Here is a 20,661-nt window from a genome sequence, read left to right as displayed (position 1 = left end):
TGTCACTTGCTCTTACGTCTTTACGCGAGATTTCCACACTCCTAAACATCCCTAGGTCCACTGTTTCCGATGTGACAGTGAAGTGGAAGTGTGAAGGGACACATACAGCACAAAAGCGTACAGGCCGACCTCGTCTGTTGACTGGCAGAGACTGCCGACAGCTGAAGAGGGTCGTAATGTGTAATAGGCAGACATGTATGCAGACCATCACACAGGAATTCCTGACTGGATCACGAGCCACTGCAAGTACTGTGACAGTTAGGCGGGAGGTGAGAAAAGTTGGATTTCATGGTCGAGCGGCTGCTCATAAGCCGCACATCACGCCGGTAAATGCCAGACGACGCCTCGCTTGGTGTAAGGAGCGTAAACATCAGACTACTGAACAGTGGAAAAATGATGTGTGGAGCGACGAATCATGGTACACAATGTGGCGATCCGGTGGCAGGGAATGGGTATGGGGAATACCCGGTGAACGTCATCAGCCAGGGCGTGTAGTGACAACAGTAAAATTCGGAGGCGGTGGTGTTATGCTGTGGTCGTGTTTTTCATGGAGGGGGCTTGCCCCCGCCCCTCCCCCCCTTGTTGTTTTGCGTGGCACTGTCACAGCACATGCCCACTGTTGAAGAGCAATTCGGGGATGGCGATTGCATCTTTCAACACGATCGAGCACCTTTCCATAATGCACGGCCTGTGGTGGAGTGGTTACACGACAATAACATCCCTGTAAAGGACTGGCCTGCAAGGAATCTTGATCTGAATCCTATAGAACACCTTTGGGATGTTTTGGAACGCCGACGTCGTGCCAGACCTCATCGACCGACATCAATACCTCTCCTCAGTGTAGCACTCCGTGAAGAATGGGCTGCAATTTCCCAAGAAACCTTCCAGCACCTGACTGAACGTATGCCTGTGAGAGTGGGAGCTGTCATCAAGGCTGAGGGTGGGCCAACATCATACTGAATTCCAGCATTACCGATGGATGGCTTCACGAACTTTTAAGTGATTTTCAGCCAGGTGTCACGTAGATACTTTTGATCACATGGTGTACCTCTATGCAGTTGTGTTTCTTTGACATATCAATAATCGTTCGCTTTGTTGACATGCACAATATACGACAGCATTCCTTACTTTTTTCCTCATTGCACACGATCGTGGCTAGCAAAGAACACGTATACAAGCTTTTTTGCAAACGTGAACACCTAAAAATGTTGTGCATACGACTTGAAAGCTGAAAATGGAATGAACAAGAAGCAGTACAGAGAGCACGAAGCAAACAACCACTGGTTTCGGAGTTCCACTTTCATTTGCTATCGATACAAGTACAATAAAAGTGGCATTAAATGGATTATGATAGCATGCTTTTCATATCACTTCCTTCTGTTTCCGGTTATCCGAAATGTAGCAGTGAAAAACAAGTTACATTAACGAGGCCAAATGTGTCTTATTCCCACATTCAAGAAGAGAAAAACGTTTGAAATTGCTTTCTTGACACTATGGTATTCATGTAAGCTCTGTAATTTTTAGTAATTAAAACACGGCAGAAATAATGAACAAGAATCAATCGTACGCAGTAGTCTGCTAATGTATTGGGCTACTTAAAATGGCGACAGGCCCAGCTACTCTGGTTTCAAAACAACGTACAGCGTAAGTCTGTAGTGTCACCTCCCTTCTCTTTTTTTCCTGCATGGTAATAACAATATCTAACAAAAGATAATCTCGTTACGGCATTAACATAGTTGACACGGGACAGAGGAGAAATGTGTCTGGAGCATGGAGATAAAAAAAGAATGGAGTTAGCGCTACAGACTTGGGCTGTACGTTGCTTTGAAGCCAGAGTGGGCGCCATTCTAAGAAGCCCTCAACATTAGCAGACTACTGCGTACGAGTGCTTTTTGTTCATTATTTCTGTCGTGTGCGCGTAGTAACTGTTTTAAATAAAAAAAATATAGAGCTTACACGAATATTATAGGTTAAGGGAGGTAATTTCGAACGTTTTTCTGTTCTTTAATGCGTATTTTTCTCTAGTAGTACGACGCAGTCAGTGACGACACGAGGAATTGTTATGCAGTGAACTACGGGGTATGAATGAGGTGAACCTAACGTTTTGGGCTAGTTAAGATGGTGGACATCGGCTTCAAGTTTGGGACGTAATGACACCTCCCCTTGTTTTTTTTACCTCCATGATAAAAACCTAAATCTGAATATGTGCAGTGAGGTTTACATGTTGAATAAAGTGTGTGCACTCCATAGGTTGTAACTAATCTAAGTTTTTTCATATAGTTCAATAATTGTGACCGTGTAGGTGAATATAGTATGTCAGGTTTAGGTGGGTAAGTTCCAACAATGGGAGATTCTGCTGTACGTATGGTACTGGAAATGTTTTGAATTGTAGGGATCTTTGTAGACACGTCACATTCTGTGTGATCGAGACGTTAGTGACAGCTAACAGCGTTGCAAGCACCCGCGGCCATCGATCGCAGTGTTCGCAGGGCTTCCTCCTATCCTCTCCGCGCGGCAGATACACACGGCAAGTGGCCGCCTCTTCACTTCTGCAGCTCGCCAGGGGAGCTGTCTGCCTGACTGTTGCCTTTTGCAGTGTCGGGACAGGGTCCTCCAGCCCACTGGCCAGCCCTACCGACAACATTTCTGCGATAAGTTCGTCTTTTGTGATGGTTATGCTGAGCGCCTTCCTCCAGGAGACATGATTCACTCTAATCGAATGGCCTGAGCTATCTGCTGACATTGATCACAGTACTTGAGTCATCCACAAAAAGATGTAATTCTCGTTGTTTTATATTACGTGGAAGGTAGTTTACGCATATGAGAAACAGTAGTGGACCTAAGATTGATCCTTGTGGAGGCCCACAAGTAATTTCTCCCTAACCAGAAGAATCTTCCCTGCTTACGTTGGCTGAATTACTACTGTACAGCTTTCTCCAGTCTTCTGCTTAGTTATGATATACTTAATGTTGGCTATACTATCTAGTCTGTAAAACTTCAGTTTGCCTCAGAAGATAAATGTGATTCACTCAGTCAGGTGCTTTAGACAGACAGGAAATACTAACCGGTGCTATGTCGTAAAATTTGAAGGTAAACACATAAATGCTATTTACATTTGAGCAACTCGTCTGAAATTCAAACTGTAATTTACTGTGAATATATACGATCTCCTAAAAATTTTTTTGATAATGATGTCACAAATGGAACAGGTCAGTAATTATTGCGATCTCGCCTGTAGCTGTTCTCGTGGAAGGGTTTAACAACGGCCCATTTCAGTCTCTCCAGGAAAATGCTCTGAATTATTTATGGATTACATATTTCAGAAAAGACAGTACAAATGAAGTGGGGAAAACTCTTTGATACTCAGTAGGAAACATCTTTAACTCCAGATGAGTGTTTATTTTTGCGAGAATTTATTATTTTCTTAATTTCGGAAGGAGTAGTGGTTGAGACATCCGAATTAATGACATTTCTGATGTCATTCTTTTTTGTATATACTGCTGTGATTTTTCTCTCTGCGTTCAAAATTGACAGAAGTAAGTACTAGCTTGATATCGCCACTCTTCAAATTATTTCTGAAGGTCAGAAGGGACACTAAAGTCTGTGCCTTTGTGATCAGAAAAACTGCACGAAGAAGAGCTGCCCACTCAGCAACGCCACAGCGAGAGTGATGCAGAAGCAACAAACCATGGCTCAAGTTTCAGGATGCGTGGTGATGGTCGCACATAAACTAGGCTGATATTCTCGCCTGGTGAGCAGTGATGCTACAGAGGAAATGCGCCTAAGGGTAAGTTTATGCTGCAGCCTTCCTGCTCGTCGCCATAGTCCGCCGATGAGAAGTCCAGTGAGCCCTATCGTCACTTTTAAACGGCAGCATCACTGCCCGCTACAATCCTTGCCAGGTGTGGATATCAAGCTGGTTTGTGTTTGGAACTGTGACCACCGCCGCCCATCCTGAAACTTGAGCTGTGATTGGCTGCTTCACCATCACTGCACCAGCGCTGTTATTTTAGAGAACAGCTCCTCATTTACACGGTTTCTCGCACACCGCAGGTCTACATCTCTTTCTCCATCTAAATCCACAGCCTACAAACCACTGAAGTGCAGCTACTTGCCATTGTACCGCATACACTATACGATCAAAACAGCCCGATCAAAACTATCTGGGCACCTATTAGTGGACATTAACGTGGGGTGTGTCCACCCTTCGGCTTTACGGCGGCTTAAACTCTCCTGTAAACACTTCCAATGGGGTGTCGACATCCTTGGAGGAATGGTAGCTCATTCGTCTTCAAGAGCCAAAGCCAGAGAAGATAGATGTGTTAGATGCTGAGGCCTGGAGTGAAATCTACGTTCTAATTCATACTAACGGTGTTCCATTGGGTTCAGGTCGAGACTCTTGGCAGGCCAGTCTATTTCATGAGTGTTACTGTTCACGAACCATTGCCCCAAAGACTCTGCTTTATGATGTAGTGTAATGTAATGCTGATTGAAACAATCATCGTCTTCAAACTGTTCCTTTACTGTACACAGTACAAAATTGTGTACACATTCATTTGTTTTTATGTCATCAGTCTTCTGACTGGTTTGATGTGGCCTGCCACGAGTTCCTCTTCTGTGCCAACCTCTTCATCTTCGAGCAGCACTTGCAACCTATGTGTTCAGTTGTTTCCTGGATGTATTCCAATATTTGTCTCTCTACAGTTCTTTCCCTCTACAGCTCCAGCTCCCTCTAGTGCCATGGAAGTCATTCCCTAATATCTTAATAGATGTCCTATCATCCTATCCCTTCTCCTTGTCAGTGTTTTCCACATATTCGCTTCCTCTTACTTTACCAGTTCACCCACTTTTCTACATCCATCTGTAGCACTACATCTCAAATGCTTCGATTCTCTTCTTTTCCAGCTTTCCCACAACCCATGTTTCACTACCTTACAATGCTGTGTTATAAACATACATTTTCAGAAATTTCTTCCTCAGATTAAGGCCTATATTTGATATTAGTAAACTTGTCTTGGCCAGGAATGCCCTTTTAGCCAGTGCTAGTCTGCTTTTTATGTCCTCCACGGTCCGTCCGCCATTGGTTATTTTGCTGCCTAGGTAGCAGAATTCCTTAACTTCACCTATTTAGTGACCATCAATCCTGATTTTAAGTTTCTCACTGTTCTCATTTCTGCTACTTCACATTACTTCCCTCTTCCTTCGACATACTACCAGTCCATATTCTGTACTAATTAGATTGTTCATTCCATTCAGCACATGATGTAATTGTTCTCCACTTTCACTCAGGATAGCAACGTCATCAGCGAATCGTGTTACTGATATCCTTTCACCTTGAATTTTAATTCCACTCCTGAACCTTTCTTTTATTTGCATCATTGCTTCTTCGATGTACAGATTCAGCATTAGGGTCTAAAGACTACATCCTTGTCCTACCCTTTTTTAATACGAGCACTTCGTTCTTGGTCGTCCACTCTTATTATTCCCTGTTGGCTCTTTTACGGTCACAACGCCCATATAGTACTAGGGACAGAAAGTTGGCTGAAACCAGACGTAAACAGTAATGAAATCCTAAACTCACATTGGAATGTATACCGCAGAGACATGCTGGACAGTGAAGGGGAAGGCGTGTTTATAGCGATAAGAAGTGCAATAGTATCGAAGGAAATTGACGGAGATCCGAAATGTGAAATAATTTGGGTGAAGGTCACGGTTAAAGCAGGCTCAGACATGGTAATTGGATGTCTCTATAGGCCCCCTGGCTCAGCAGCTGTTGTGGCTGAGCACCTGAAGGATAATTTGGAAAATATTTCGAGTAGATTTCACCACCATGTTATAGTTCTGGGTGGAGATTTTAATTTGCCGGATATAGACTGGGAGACTCAAACGTTCATAGCGGGTGGCAGGGACAAAGAATCCAGTGAAATTTTTTTTAAGTGCCCTATCTGAAAACTACCTTGAGCAGTTAAACAGAGAACCGACTCGTGGCGATAACGTATTAGACCTTCTGGTGACAAACAGACCCGAACTATTTGAAACAGTTAACGCAGAACAGGGAATCAGCGATCATAAAGCGGTTACTGCATCGATGATTTCAGACGTAAATAGAAATATTAAAAAATGTAGGAAGATTTTTCTGTTTAGCTAAAGTGACAAAAAGCAGATTACAGAGTACCTGACGGCTCAACACAAAAGTTTTGTCTCAAGTACAGATGGTGTTGAGGATCAGTGGACAAAGTTCAAAACCATCGTACAATATGCGTTAGATGAGCATGTGCCAAGCAAGATCGTAAGAGATGGAAAAGAGCCACCGTGGTACAACAACCGAGTTAGAAAACGGCTGCGGAAGCAAAGGGAACTTCACAGCAAACATAAACATAGCCAAAGCCTTGCAGACTAACAAAAATTACGCGAAGCGGAATTTAGTGTGAGGAGGGCTATGCGAGAGGCGTTCAATGAATTCGAAAGTAAAGTTCTATGTACTGACTTGGCAGAAAATCCTAAGAAATTCTGGTCTCATGTCAAAGCGGTAGGTGGATCAAAACAAAATGTCCAGACACTCTGTGACCAAAATGGTACTGAAACAGAGGATGACAGACTAAAAGCCGAAATACTAAATGTCTTTTTCCAAAGCTGTTTCACAGAGGAAGACTGCACTGTAGTTCCTTCTCTAGATTGTCGCACAGATGACAAAATAGTAGATATCGAAATAGACGACAGAGGGATAGAGAGACAATTAAAATCGCTCAAAAGAGGAAAGCCTGATGGGATACCAGTTCGATTTTACACAGAGTACGCGAAGGAACTTGGCCCCCTTCTTGCAGCGGTGTACCGTAGGTCTCTAGAAGAGCGTAGCGTTCCAAAGGATTGGAAAAGGGCACAGGTCATCCCCGTTTTCAAGAAGGGACGTCGAACAGATGTGCAGAACTATAGACCTATATCTCTAACGTCGATCAGTTGCAGAATTTTGGAACACGTATTATGTTCGAGTATAATGACTTTTCTGGAGACTAGAAATCCACTCTGTAGGAATCAGCATGGGTTTCGAAAAAGACGGTCGTATGAAACCCAGCTCGCGCTATTCGTCCACGAGACTCAGAGGGCCATAGACACGGGTTCACAGGTAAATGCCGTGTTTCTTGACTTCCGCAAGGCGTTCGATACAGTTCCCCACAGTCGTTTAATGAACAAAGTAAGGGCATGTGGACTATCAGACCAATTGTGTGATTGGATTGAAGAGTTCCTAGATAACAGAACGCAGCATGTCATTCTCAATGGAGAGAAGCCTTCCGAAGTAAGAGTGATTTCAGGTGTGCCGCAGGGGAGTGTCATAGGACCGTTGCTATTCACAATATATATAAATGACCTTGTGGATGACATCGGAAGTTCACCGAGGTTTTTTGCAGATGATGCTGTGGTGTATCGAGAGGTTGTAACAATGGAAAATTGTACTGAAATGCAGGAGGATCTGCAGCGAATTGACGCATGGTGCAGGGAATGGCAATTCAATCTCAATGTAGACAAGTGTAAAGTGCTGCGAATATATAGAAAGATAGATCCCCTATCATTTATCTACAAAATAGCAGGTCAGCAACTGGAAGCATTTAATTCCATAAATTATCTGGGAGTACGCATTAGTAGTGATTTAAAATGGAATGATCATATAAAGTTGATCGTCGGTAAAGCAGATGCCAGACTGAGATTCATTGGAAGAATCCTAAGGAAATGCAATCCGAAAACAAAGGAAGTAGGTTACAGTACGCTTGTTCGCCCACTGCTTGAATACTGCTCACCAGTGTGGGATCCGTACCAGATAGGGTTGATAGAAGAGATAGAGAAGATCCAACGGAGAGCAGCGCGCTTCGTTACAGGATCATTTAGTAATCGCGAAAGCGTTACGGAGATGATAGATAAACTCCAGTGGAAGACTCTGCAGGAGAGACGCTCAGTAGCTCGGTACGGGCTTTTGTTAAACTTTCGAGAACATACCTTCACCGAGGAGTCAAGCAGTATATTGCTCCCTCCTACGTATATCTCGCGAAGAGACCATGAGGATAAAATCAGAGAGATTAGAGCCCACACAGAAGCATACCGACAATCCTCCTTTCCACGAACAATACGAGACTGGAATAGAAGGGAGAACCGATAGAGGTACTCAGGGTACCCTCCGCCACACACCGTCAGGTGGCTTGCAGAGTATGGATGTAGATGTACTTATTGCGTATTATCCGTCTCTCCCTACAGCAGAATTTCGGACATATCTCACCATTTTACATTGTCGAACGCTTTTTCCCGTCGACAAATCCTAAGAAAGTGTCTTTATTTTTCTTTAGCCTTGCTTCCATTATCGACCGCAAGGCCAGAACTGTCTCTTGGTGCCTTTACCCTTCCTAAAGCAAAACTGGTCATCGAACAGGTACTCAAATTTCTTTTCCATTCTTCTGTATATTATTCTTATCAGCAACTTGGACGTATGAGCTATTAAGCTGACTGTGCGATAATTCTCGCACTTGTCACCTCTTGCAGTCTTTGGAATTGTGTGTATGATATTTTTCCGAAAGTCAGATGATATGTCGCCAGAGTCGTACATTCTACACACCAACGTGAATAGTCCTTTTGTTGCCATTTCACCCAATGATTTTAAAAATTCTTGGATTTTAAATCCTCCGAAGCTCCTTTAAATTCTGATTCTGGATCCCCTCTCTGTTCTAAATCGACTCATGTTTATTCTTCTATAATATCAGACAAATCTTCTACCTCAGAGGCCTTCAATGTACTCTTTCCACCTATCCGCTCTCTTCTCTTCATATCCTAGCGCATTTAGCGTTTTCGTAAGGTGACCTCACCCTAACCACGAAGAATATCGCCAGGTAACATTCTCCAGCTATTCGTCAAATCCACGCCCTTGCATTGGAATGCGTATGGTATGGCATCTTTCACAAATCGCTCGTTTCCAGTCATTCACTGCCAATGATTTCACCCTTTACAACATTGCCTACAGAAACTTGTGGATTGTACGGAGCTGGTCAACCACTGTATCCGATTCTACATATAGCCACTGCACTAGATGGACTGCTGATAGCACTTTGTAATTAAACGAGCGATTCCTTCTGCAGATTCCATGTGATTTTCTACAACCACCCCTCAGCAGTGTAAGAAGTCTGCGTAGTATTTGTTAAATGGGACAGCCACAGCTAAACATACACATCACCAATAGTCGACGTAGGCAGCGTTAGAAGGATTCAAATGCCCCTGGTGGATTCGTTACTTAGGTGGCTCCCTGACGTATTTGTTACTCCTGTGACATCTAATGACTAGTCCACTTTCGGAACCACTATTCTGTTCTGACCAACACATTCTGCTATTACACGCAGCTTCTCTACTGACAACACAGTACTCCCCGCCTCCTTTTAATCTGATTGGACCACTGCTTGTACATCCGGTGGTGAACTGGACATTACATAGGGACTTCCGGATAATTTCGGTGAGATAGTGTATTAAAGTTTCTTCCCATTCCATGTGCATACGGAACGTGGGAAAAATGACTGCTTAAATGCCTCTGTGCCAGCTGTAATTAGTGTCATCTTGTCTTCGCGGTCCCTGAAAGAACAATATATAGGGGGTTGCTGTATATTCCTGGTGCTTAAACACCGTAAGTCGTCTTCCGTGAGACAGTTTGCGTCTGTCTTCAAGCATTTGCCATTTCAGTCTCTTCTGCATTATTGTAACTGTCTTCCGTGGATCAAACAAACATGTGGTCAGTGGTGTTGCTCTTGTTAGTATACCCCCAATACCTGCTGATATTCCTGTTTGGTATGGATCCCAAACACTTTAGTAATATTCGAGAATGGGTTGTACGTGTGCTGACTGCATTTTCTCACTATCCTACTAATGGAACTACAACAAAAAGACAGTAGTATATATTGTGAGCTTACGAGATACCTTCAAGAGTGAGAATTACATGTGAAGATTTTACCAAGCAGTTATTTCAGCCGTTTTAGGGCACAAAACTGTCTTGGACAGGTGGCGTACAGAGCATCGTAATGGATAATATTACGTATAATAATTTTTGGAAACAGTCTGTCTGCTTCACTTCATTTATCGTATTCTTCTCTTCGATAGAAAAGGGACGAAAATCTGTGAGTGACAGACTTTGTACGTGAAGTATGTGTATAATAACTGACGAACTGTTACCTCGGTCTGAGTAGACCTATCAATGAATCACTTGGTTACAGAAACTGCATTAATGACGTTGTTTTTCATATATTTAACTGTTTGTGGTTTAGTAATATTTAAAATACACAGGAAACTTTGTTGTGAGATTTATAACTGACTAGAGAAGCGAGGTGATATAATAGGTGAAAGTATCTACATTTTGGACATTCTGTATTCAAAGTATCACCTCCCCTTTCTCTTTGTCAATAATCGCAATTCTGTTGTGAACAAACCATTGTTACTGTCCCCAGACGATGCAGATAATGCAGTTTTCATTTCACACCACTGCAAATAATGCTAACAGCTGGGCATATTAACAGGTGCAAGGTAAAAGATCTCGGCAAGCAGCGATGTGCCAGCAGCAAGGCTGCAGTATAAACTTACCGTTAGAATTGGATCTCTAAATATTAAAACGAGGAAAGAAACAAACTCGAAATTTTATAAGAGAATGGTAGGTCCAGTGCTTGTTTACGGAAGTGAATTGTGGGTTATAATGAGATTTCTAAGAGCAGTGAAGTAATGCACAAGAGATGACAGATTTCGAAATTTGTAAATTAGGGAAGAACTGAATGTATGTAATACTATAAACAAAATACAAGAAAACAGGAGAAATTGGAATAAATATCTGGAAAGAAAGAAGAAATATTACCTCTGCAGATAAGATGATTTAAGCCAGTTGGGAGCATGATGATGATGGTGGTGATGATGATGATGATGATGAATTAGCTCCCAGTAGCACAGAGCAGTAGTAGCCAGACAGTGCAAAATGGAGGTACACAACTATGGCTGAAGACTTCCTGCCTGAGGTATAGGGTGGATATGAGCTTTGTTAGCCACATGATTGATGTGGGGCTGCCTTTTCTTTAAGGCGACTGGAAGAGGAATAGTTTTGTTGCAAGAAAAACTGCGAATTCCCACATGAGTTACTGCATTGGTGATCTCTCGAAATAGATTTGTTACTCCGAAGTAAAAGGACGCTTAGAACTAATAGATGGTTCTTCATTGGGAAAAATGTTTCAGAAATGTAGTGGGAATACGCAGCTTTGCGTCATTTATGGAGGAACCAGCCGCTGTGGCACTACGCAGAGTACATCGCCGTGTGCTGAGACGCACCTGTGGGTGTTGGCTGGCGAGCGGTGTCGGTCTATGGCGGCCATGTCCTCCTGCAAGCGCCACACCTTGTCCTCTGCGGCGGCAGACAGCTCCTGCAGGCGCGCCAGGCGCCGCTCCGCGCGGCGCACCCGACGCCGGCACGCCAGTTGGTTGTTGCTGTTGCTGCAGCTGTTGTTGTTGCTGCCTCCGCTACTGCAGCTGTTGTTGGCGGTCGTGTGGGTGGGGGTTGGCTGCTTACTGATCTCCGCGCACAAGATGGCGGTGGCCTCGCGACCCACTGAGACCCCTCGCCGCCTGTGCAGCTGTTCCCCGAGCTGCTGCTGTTGTGGTTGCAGGTGTTGCTGCTGTTGTTGGACGCGCTCCTCGAACAGGCGGCACATGTCTCTCACGGCAGACGTCACTGGGCCGGCGCGCAGGTCGTGCAGCGAGCGGGCGCGCTTAGCGCCACAGCCGACCACGTCAGCACCTTCCACAGTAAACAGTATCACCTGATGAAGGTACCGACTAAATAGCCTCGAAAAGCTTGTGGCGTTTACTGCTCTTCAGAACTTTCTCCCAAGTGGTATATCTGTGTGTAACTTAGCAGACCTTAAGAAGAACATGTCGATTCTGAATCTTTCTGTACAATGATTGCACTCCTGCATACCTTATCACATATCAAATTTTCTGCCATGAGGAGTAGTCAAAGTTTGAATTATCACTTAAAAAAATACGATGGCACGCTGAAAAGTAATGCACACGAACTTTTAATTCGGTTCTCTATACTGGTTGAAGTACTACACATTGTGTATATTATTTTGTCAGCTTTACCACTTCACTGATGCAAGATGCAACCCTCTGCCACTAGAGGGCTCTGAATTGTAACATGGAAATGTGTAATGCAACTCTGTCAGTGCAGCCTCGGAAAACTCAAATTTGAAGAGTTGGTCCACACATTGAGGATGCTCTTCTTCAGCATGACAATGCAAGACCCTGCATCAGCACTGCAACATCTGCAGCAGTCCAATGCATTGGGGTCCCTCACATCGATCGTCCTGCATACAATCTCGACTTGTCACTGTCCGATTTTCATCTATTTTCATAACTTAAAGAACACCTTTGAGGACTTCACTTTGCTAGCGACAAGGCCGTGCAAGTGAAGGTTAGCTAGTGGCTCCATCTACATCATTACTCTGCAATTCACAATCAAGTGCCTGGCAGAGGGTTCATCAAAATGCCTTCAAGCTATTTCTCTACTGTTCCGCTCTTTAGCAGTGTGTGGGCAAAACAGACACTTTATCTTTCTATGCGAGCTCTGATTTACTTTATTACAATCATCACTCTCGTTACGTAGGTGGGTGCCAACAGAATATTTTCGCATTGGGTGGAGAAAGCTCGTTATTGAACGGTCGTGGTAAGATCTCGTCTCAACAAAAAACGCCTTTGTTTTAATTATTGCCACCCCAACTTATGTACAATATTGGTGGCGGTCTCACCCCTATTTCGCGATAGCAAAATACGAGCAGGCCTTCTTTCACCTTTTTCGATGTCCCCCGTCGATCCTATCTGATGCAGATGACGCACTGCACGGCAATACTCCTGAACAGGGCACACAAGCAATCTCGTTATTAGACCTGTTGCATTTTTTTTTAAGTGCTCTGCCAATAAATCTTAGTCTTCGGTTTGCTTCACCAATCTATGTGACTGTTCCAACTTCAGTTATTCGTAATTGCAATACCGAAGGATTTTGTTAAATTTACTGCCTTTAGATATTCGTGATTTATCGTGTAACCGAAATTTAGCTAATTCCTTTTTCTACTCTTGTGGATAACTTCACACTTCTCATTATTGAGAAACATCAACAAAGTCAAACATCCTACAGTGACACTATCGAGAAACTGATCTCTCATTGTGCGAAATGTGTCTGCCAGGATGCCTATGTTGCGAAATAAACATGTAGACATGAAGAATGAAGATGTTGAATGTTAATGAAGTTTGTTTTATCTATGAGTCTTTACGAGTTTTCACATAAAACATTCGGAGGAATTACTTCTCAGCATGCCATTGCACAGTTATGTAATTAATATTTTGTCATTAGGTGCATCTCTGCAGTTGTGGTACACACTGAAAACCTTGTGCCACAATACGACAGCACACCGCTAGAGAAGTTAAAACTAAATAGTGCAACACACCTGGTGACGTGGAGTATCGTTAATATCATTGGTCACCTAGACTTAAAGAGGAACAACTTCGCAACTATCCATGCTGCGGTGGCGGAAGTGCACCATCACATGAGACAGTTGCTGGGGAGTGCACATACCTCAGCTGTGATCAAAGAAGTGTGAATGACAGAACAAAGTGACAGACTATTTCTCTCTCAAGAACTGAGAGTGTACGGAGCAGGCCTCGGAGCTCCAAGAACAGCATATTACAGTGGAGGAGATAATGATAAATGTGAAAATCGTCCATATTTCACGAAATTTTGAACATGAAAAACGTCGCCAATAGCTGGGTTTCGCAACTGCTCACGCCTATTCAAAAAGGCTACCTAACTGAGGAAAGAGGGGAGATTTTGCGTGTCAGCTCAGCCTAGATGACTTCTTTACTAACTTAATAACCATGGATGACTGTTGGATGTAACATCATGACCTTAAGGAAAAGAACTTATGAAAGTGCGGAAACATGTGGGTTCAGCATCGCTGAAACGGGCAAAAAGCCAACAGTCATCGCCTAAGACGACGCTGGGCGTTTTTTTTTTTGGAACTGCCACTGTGTGTTGCTAACAGATTATGCTCGTGAGGGAGCAAACGTTTAGGGGAGCATACTACCGAAATATGTGTATAAGGTTATGGGAGGCTGTCAAACCAAAGCATACCAAGGAGCTGTGTAAGAGGGTGTTTATGCATCGTGAAAGCAGCCTGGCTCATTTTCCTCGAGGACACAGCCACACATGTTGCTCCTTTGGCCTCTCAAATTTTATCTCACCCTCCCGTATTCCCACGCTATAGAAACAGTGACTTCACCTAGAAAGGCGTCTCGTACAAACGACTTCCGCGTCGTGTATTCGTATGCGAGATGCTAAGCACTTGTTTGACTGAAAGACGCTGTAGCCAAGGTTTCCGCCTGCTAAGAGAAGTGCAAAGCAAGTCTTCAATGAATACTTAAAACGTGGTCACGCCAGCCAATCATGTTGCTTGGCGCCGACTTCTGAGATCGCTAGTGTAGTGTTGTCGGACAGACAAGGCATTCCTTTTTTGCCTGGAATGTCACCTGGCTGCTGCCGACTTTTAGAACTACATCGTCCAGGATTATTGGTGAGACAGTTTCTTGCTCGCACAGCATTGGTGTAGTTATACAGAGTGATATTTTCCACCGTGTACGAACTCTAGGGATTGATCGATGAGAAGATATGGAACAAGAAAGGTCCAATGAACTTAGGTCCGGAAATGCATGGTTTCTATGCTATAGACCTGCTATAGACCATTTATTCAGTCATGCTTTGTTACAGAGACTGCGGTCTAATACGCGCTGTACCATGCAGCCACTGTTACAGCATGCATGGTTTCCTCCTAGAGGTTGGTACTGTTCCTCATACGTCATGCCCTAGCGCCCTCTCCTGGCCATAGTAGTTGGTATTGTTGTGTCCGATTCACTTATATTGTTGACTCACCCTGTAGTGGATGTATACAGTGTTGCACGCAATGGTCCCGTATTCGAATCGAGAGCTTGCCGACTTGGTGTTTACTTACGGAAAGGCAAATGACAACAGGCGGCGGGCAGCAAGATCGTATCAGGAGACCTATCCTCGCCGACAACAACCAAAGCAATGTTTGCAACATTGTTTCGCCGTTTGCCTCAGGCAGGGTTGTTTCAGGAAGCTGGAAATCATGAAAGACGTACACGAAATATTCGGACACCAGACTTGGAGGAAAAAGTGATTAACACTGTGGAAGGCGATAGCAGTGTCAGTACCAGGCAATTGGACCGCCAGTACAGGGTCAGCCAGACGGCAGTGCTGAACTGTTGCTACCCTTATCACTTGCAGCGTATGCAGGGCTTAGCAACACTTTCGACCCCGGGAACAGTTTTGTCACTGGTTTCTTCACAAGGCAACCACGATGCTGGGATTTGTGTCCTCCATCCTATTCGCAGATGAGGCCACTTTTATGCGGAGTGGTATCTTCAACATTCGAAACAGCCATCTGTGGGACAGTATGCGGAAACCCCTTGGTATGGTGACAGCGAATCATCAGCATCGGTGCAGCCGGAGTGTGTGGGCCGGATTAATTGGCGACCGTATTTTGGGACCAGTCTTCCTTTCAAGTCGCCAAAAGGCGGGAACTACAGGCGTTTCTTGCGGGTGAGTTTACCTCCCCTGCTGGAAGAAGTGCCATCGATGGTTCGAAGGCTTATGTGGCTGCTACATGATGGTGCTCCAGCCAACTTCTCCGTTAACGTCCAGACGCATCTCAATCGTGTCTTCGCTGGTCGATGGATCAGACGAAAGGATCCGGTTGCATGGCCTGCTCGTTCACCGGGTCTCAATCCGTGCGATTTCTGCTTAAGGGGCCTTCTCAAAAGTACCGTGTATGCAGAGTCCACCCCTGATGTGGAGACGCTGGAACATCATATTCCTGTCGCCTTCGACACTGTTCCACGCAGCCCGGTCGTTGTGAACAAGTGAGACAGAACCTGCAATGCCGGTTACACGCATACGATGAGGCACACGGAAGCCATTTACAACACACACTGTGGCTGCGTGATACAGCGCGTAGTCTCTGTAACAATGTATGACTGAATAAATGGTCTGTAGCATGGAATCCACGCATGTCTGGACATAAGTTCATTAGATCTTTTTTGTTCCGTATCGTCTCAATGATCAAACCCTAGAGTGTGTAGACGGTGGAAAAAAAATCACCCTGTATGTCATACGATTTTTGATGTCCATGACACCAATTCTCAATTTCGATCCACTTGAGTATTGTTAGTTCTTTGTTCTATTTGCGCCTTTGCTAGTATGCATGGAGATCAATATCTACGTTTCCACTGGGTTATCCGAGCATATCAATGATTTATCATATACTTGTCCACTCATTAAATATTACGGGGATTATTATGAATAGGAGTTATTTAATAACCGAGTTGAAATTCAACTCTCTCGTGGATTACTTCCCTCAGGAAGTCATTTTCTAGTCTTCCGATCTTTCATGTTTGTCGGCAGTTGTGTTGATTCAAGCTTGTATTTGAAATACATCTCTGACTGCTTCAGCAAAGGGAACATTTCTTGCACTGGCTTCGGTAGCAACATTGTTTTCTGATTTCATGTGCAATTTTCAGCTAAGTTACGTGAGTGGACGTTGGCGCAATCTTGAAGAGACACACTGCATCAAAGAATGTTTCGAAACTTTGTTTTCAATTCAGTCATTTTGCATTAGTTAGGTGATGGAAAACACGGCATGCAGTTACATCTGCATGACACGTATCACTTCTGCAAGGAGTGATACATTAACAGGTTGTAGTAGAACAGTCGAAGATTTTGATGTCTATTTGTATAGGTTTAGTTACGTTAAATGTCCCTTTATTATTTCGTTATGCTTTGGAAGTTGGTTCACTGCCGCAAATTTCACTGAAAGCAGTCAGATCGCGTTATTGTTCATTCATGAGTCCAATTTAATACAAAGGAGAATGTTTCAGGGCAATGAAACCAGTCATAACATGCTGCGTAGTCATAGGTTAAAGGTAGACAGTAGTGGGTGCTTTCAACCACTGCCGTCGGATGAAGAAACCATTACAGACAGAAAACTAGGTGACTTATCCAGGCATAATGTTTCCTGAAAACCTAAAATGTGCCCAACTGAAGGATGCACATGTACAGAAGGAATAATCCAGGCTGGAGCAGACGAATTGCGCATTTGGAACTACTGAAAAACTCCAGAGGTTTTATTTACCGAAAAAAAAGATTTACACTAAATAATAATATTTTTATTGCCTTTTTGAAATCTACGAACATTAATCAGGTGTAGTGCACATGGGTTCTCCGAGGCCCAGAACGGACGGTTCTATACATTAGCGTGGCCATCTAGATGGAAATGGGCTTCGTCACTCACTATTCAGATGTTTGCATCTTACGTAAGAATGACTTCCATTATGTCGCAAAGTTCTTTCAGTTGCAGAAAATCCTTTTGTCTTATCTGCTTCACGATCATTATTTTGTATGGGTAAATTTTGTGATCATCATGTAAGACACGATGAAGTGAACGAAGTGGCGACCCAGCGCTAAAAGTCTGCCGGATACAAGATCGTTTCGGACTAGCAAGAACTGCCCTTCTCACTTTCTTCGTTTCCCGGAGTTCGGACTGAACGGGGAAGACCAGGTTGTATTCTTTGCACATCATAGATCCGGTACTCCTAAACGCCTCAACCCATCGGAGTAGGTCGTTCCTCTACGTTCTACATTAAAATTCGACGAAAAGTAGTTGAACCGTTACGACCGAACCATTGCTTCGACAGCAAATATGCGATTATCTACGCTCCATAGCAACTGAAAGTGAGCTGTCCACCAGATGTCACTCAAAGTCAATCCCCCCACTCTTCGCTGCGTACTAGCGGTTTAAAAAACACGCGTTTCCTCTGCTCCATCCTGCGCCATGACAACATCCTCTGATTACCGACCTATTTGCATTTTTCCTGCACTGTCCAAAGCCTTCGAATATACCACCAGCCAACAAAATTCTCAACTGCGAACAACCTACTAGAAGGATACCAGTGAGGTTTTTGTGAACATCGCAGTACAACATCTGCCTTAATAAAGGTAGCAGACGATCTCAAGCTTGCGATGGGTGGACAAGAGGCGATTGTCATGTTATTCTTAGACTTCAGCAAAGCCTTTGACACCCTCGTCACCGACATTTTACTTGGCAAACTTAGGATCCTAAATTTATCGCCAAGTGCACTGCAATAGTTTCGCTCATACCTGAGGTCTCTCCAGCGACGTGTCGTGTCCGGCACCGTAAGGACACACCGGAGCTAGGTAGTATCAGCGACCCCGGAGTTCGGTGTTAGGTCCTACACTTCTTTCATTCTACGTAAATTACGTGTCATCAGTTTTGTCCTACTGGAATTATCATCTGTGCGCTGATGACCTCCTGTAGTATCTAAGTGCAAAATTAATATAACTGAAGATACCTATCGAGAATCTCAATATTCACCTGTGTGAACTATCAAAATGGATGCACGGTGTAGTGTTAAAGCTTCTTCCATCCAAAACAGAAGCGGTACTTGTTGGTCATTCTAGGCTGATTAGACTGAAGTATCAGGAATTCCTACTATCTTAACGCTAAGTGGGACAAACATCAACTTCTCTCCTCCAGCACAGTCAACAGGTGATAATAAATGAAAATGTACATTGAACCAAGCACGTTACTGCAACGTGCGGGAAGGCATCAGCATCTCTATTGGCCTACAAAAATATAAAAGGTCTTCCCTTTTGACATGAAAAAGGAACTGTACAAACAACCATACTTCCAGTTGTCGATTACAGAGATGTTGGCCTGCAAGGTCTTTGTCGGGAAAGCTCTCTGCGCCTGGAGCTGCTTTTAAACCCGTGTGGCCGGCCGAAGTGGCCGTGCGGTTAAAGGCGCTGCAGTCTGGAACCGCAAGACCGCTACGGTCGCAGGTTCGAATCCTGCCTCGGGCATGGATGTTTGTGTTGTCCTTAGGGTAGTTAGGTTTAACTAGTTCTAAGTTCTAGGAGACTAATGACCTCAGCAGTTGAGTCCCATAGTGCTCAGAGCCATTTTTTTAAAGCCGTGTGTTCGATATACGAGGGCAGTTCAATAAGTAATGTAACACTTTTTTTCTCGGCCAATTTTGGTTGAAAAAACCGGAAATTTCTTGTGGAATATTTTCAAACGTTCCCGCTTCGTCTCGTATAGTTTCATTGACTTCCGACAGGTGGCAGCGCTGTACGGAGCTGTTAAAATGGCGTCTGTTGCAAACAACGGGCAGTGATCGAGTTTCTTTTGGCGGAAAACCAGGGCATCTCAGATATTCATAGGCGCTTGCAGAATGTCTACGGTGATCTGGCAGTGGACAAAAGCACGGTGAGTCGTTGGTCAAAGCGTGTGTCATCATCGTCGCAAGGTCAAGCAAGACTGTCTGATCTCCCGCGTGCGGGCCGGCCATGCACAGCTGTGACTCCTGCAATGGCGGAGCGTGCGAACACACTCGTTCGAGATGATCGACGGATCACCATCAAACAACTCAGTGCTCAACTTGACATCTCTGTTGGTAGTGCTGTCACAATTGTTCACCAGTTGTGATATTCAAAGGTTCGTTCCCGCTGGGTCCCTCGTTGTCTAACCGAACACCATAAAGAGCAAAGGAGAACCATCTGTGCGGAATTGCTTGCTCGTCATGTGGCTGAGGGTGACAATTTCTTGTCAAAGATTGTTACAGGCGATGAAACATGGGTTCATCACTTCGAACCCGAAACAAAACGGCAAACAATGGAGTAGCGCCACACCCACTCCCCTACCAAGAAAAGGTTTAAAGCCATACCCTCAGCCGGTAAAGTCATGGTTACAGTCTTCTGGGACGCTGAAGGGGTTATTCTGTTCGATGTCCTTCCCCATGGTCAAACGATCAACTCTGAAGTGTATTGTGCTACTCTTCAGAAATTGAAGAAACGACTTCAGCGTGTTCGTAGGCAAAAAAATCTGAACGAACTTCTCCTTCTTCATGACAACGCAAGGCCTCACACAAGTCTTCGCACCCGAGAGGAGCTCACAAAACTTCAGTGGACTGTTCTTCCTCATGCACCCTACAGCCCCGATCTCGCACCGTCGGATTTCCATATGTTTGGCCCAATGAAGGACGCAATCCGTGGGAGGCACTACGCGGATGATGAAGAAGTTATTGATGCAGTACGACGTTGGCTCCGACATCGACCAGTGGAATGGTACCGTGCAGGCATACAGGCCCTCATTTCAAGGTGGCGTAAGGAGATTACGTTGAAAAATAGTGTTGTGTAGCTAAAAGATTGGGGAATAACCTGGTGTATTTCAATGCTGAATAAAACAACCCCTGTTTCAGAAAAAAATGTGTTGCATTACTTATTGAACTGCCCTCGTACCTGCGACGTTGCACTCTTTGATCGTATTTCACCATCCTGGATGCGTGCAGACAAGCGCAGAGATTTCCATATCCTCTGTTTCCTCTACTGTACTATCAATGAACACTGTCCCTCATATCTCTCCTCGATCGTAACGCTCTCGTCTGAACAACATGATAGAAACACCCGTTCGCATTAGAACAAAACCTTTTCTGTACCACTCCATCGTTCAGCCACTTTCT

The 20,661-nt window shown here is 44.2% G+C and overlaps 1 protein-coding gene across 1 annotated transcript in view; it reads right to left on the bottom strand.

Moving 5' to 3' along the window:
• Positions 1-20,661, bottom strand: part of LOC126458198 (uncharacterized) — a 441,164-nt gene that overhangs the window by 31,569 nt on the left and 388,934 nt on the right. Inside the window, exon 6 of the mRNA XM_050095087.1 lies at positions 11,329-11,794. Coding sequence (XP_049951044.1) covers positions 11,329-11,794 — 466 coding nt within the window. The remainder of the gene's footprint in view (positions 1-11,328; positions 11,795-20,661) is intronic.

The sequence above is a fragment of the Schistocerca serialis genome, chromosome 2 (assembly GCF_023864345.2).
Source record: "Schistocerca serialis cubense isolate TAMUIC-IGC-003099 chromosome 2, iqSchSeri2.2, whole genome shotgun sequence".
NCBI lineage: Eukaryota > Metazoa > Arthropoda > Insecta > Orthoptera > Acrididae > Schistocerca > Schistocerca serialis.
The sequence above is the reverse complement of the archived record's forward strand: the minus strand, read 5'-3'. Positions and strand labels throughout refer to the sequence as shown.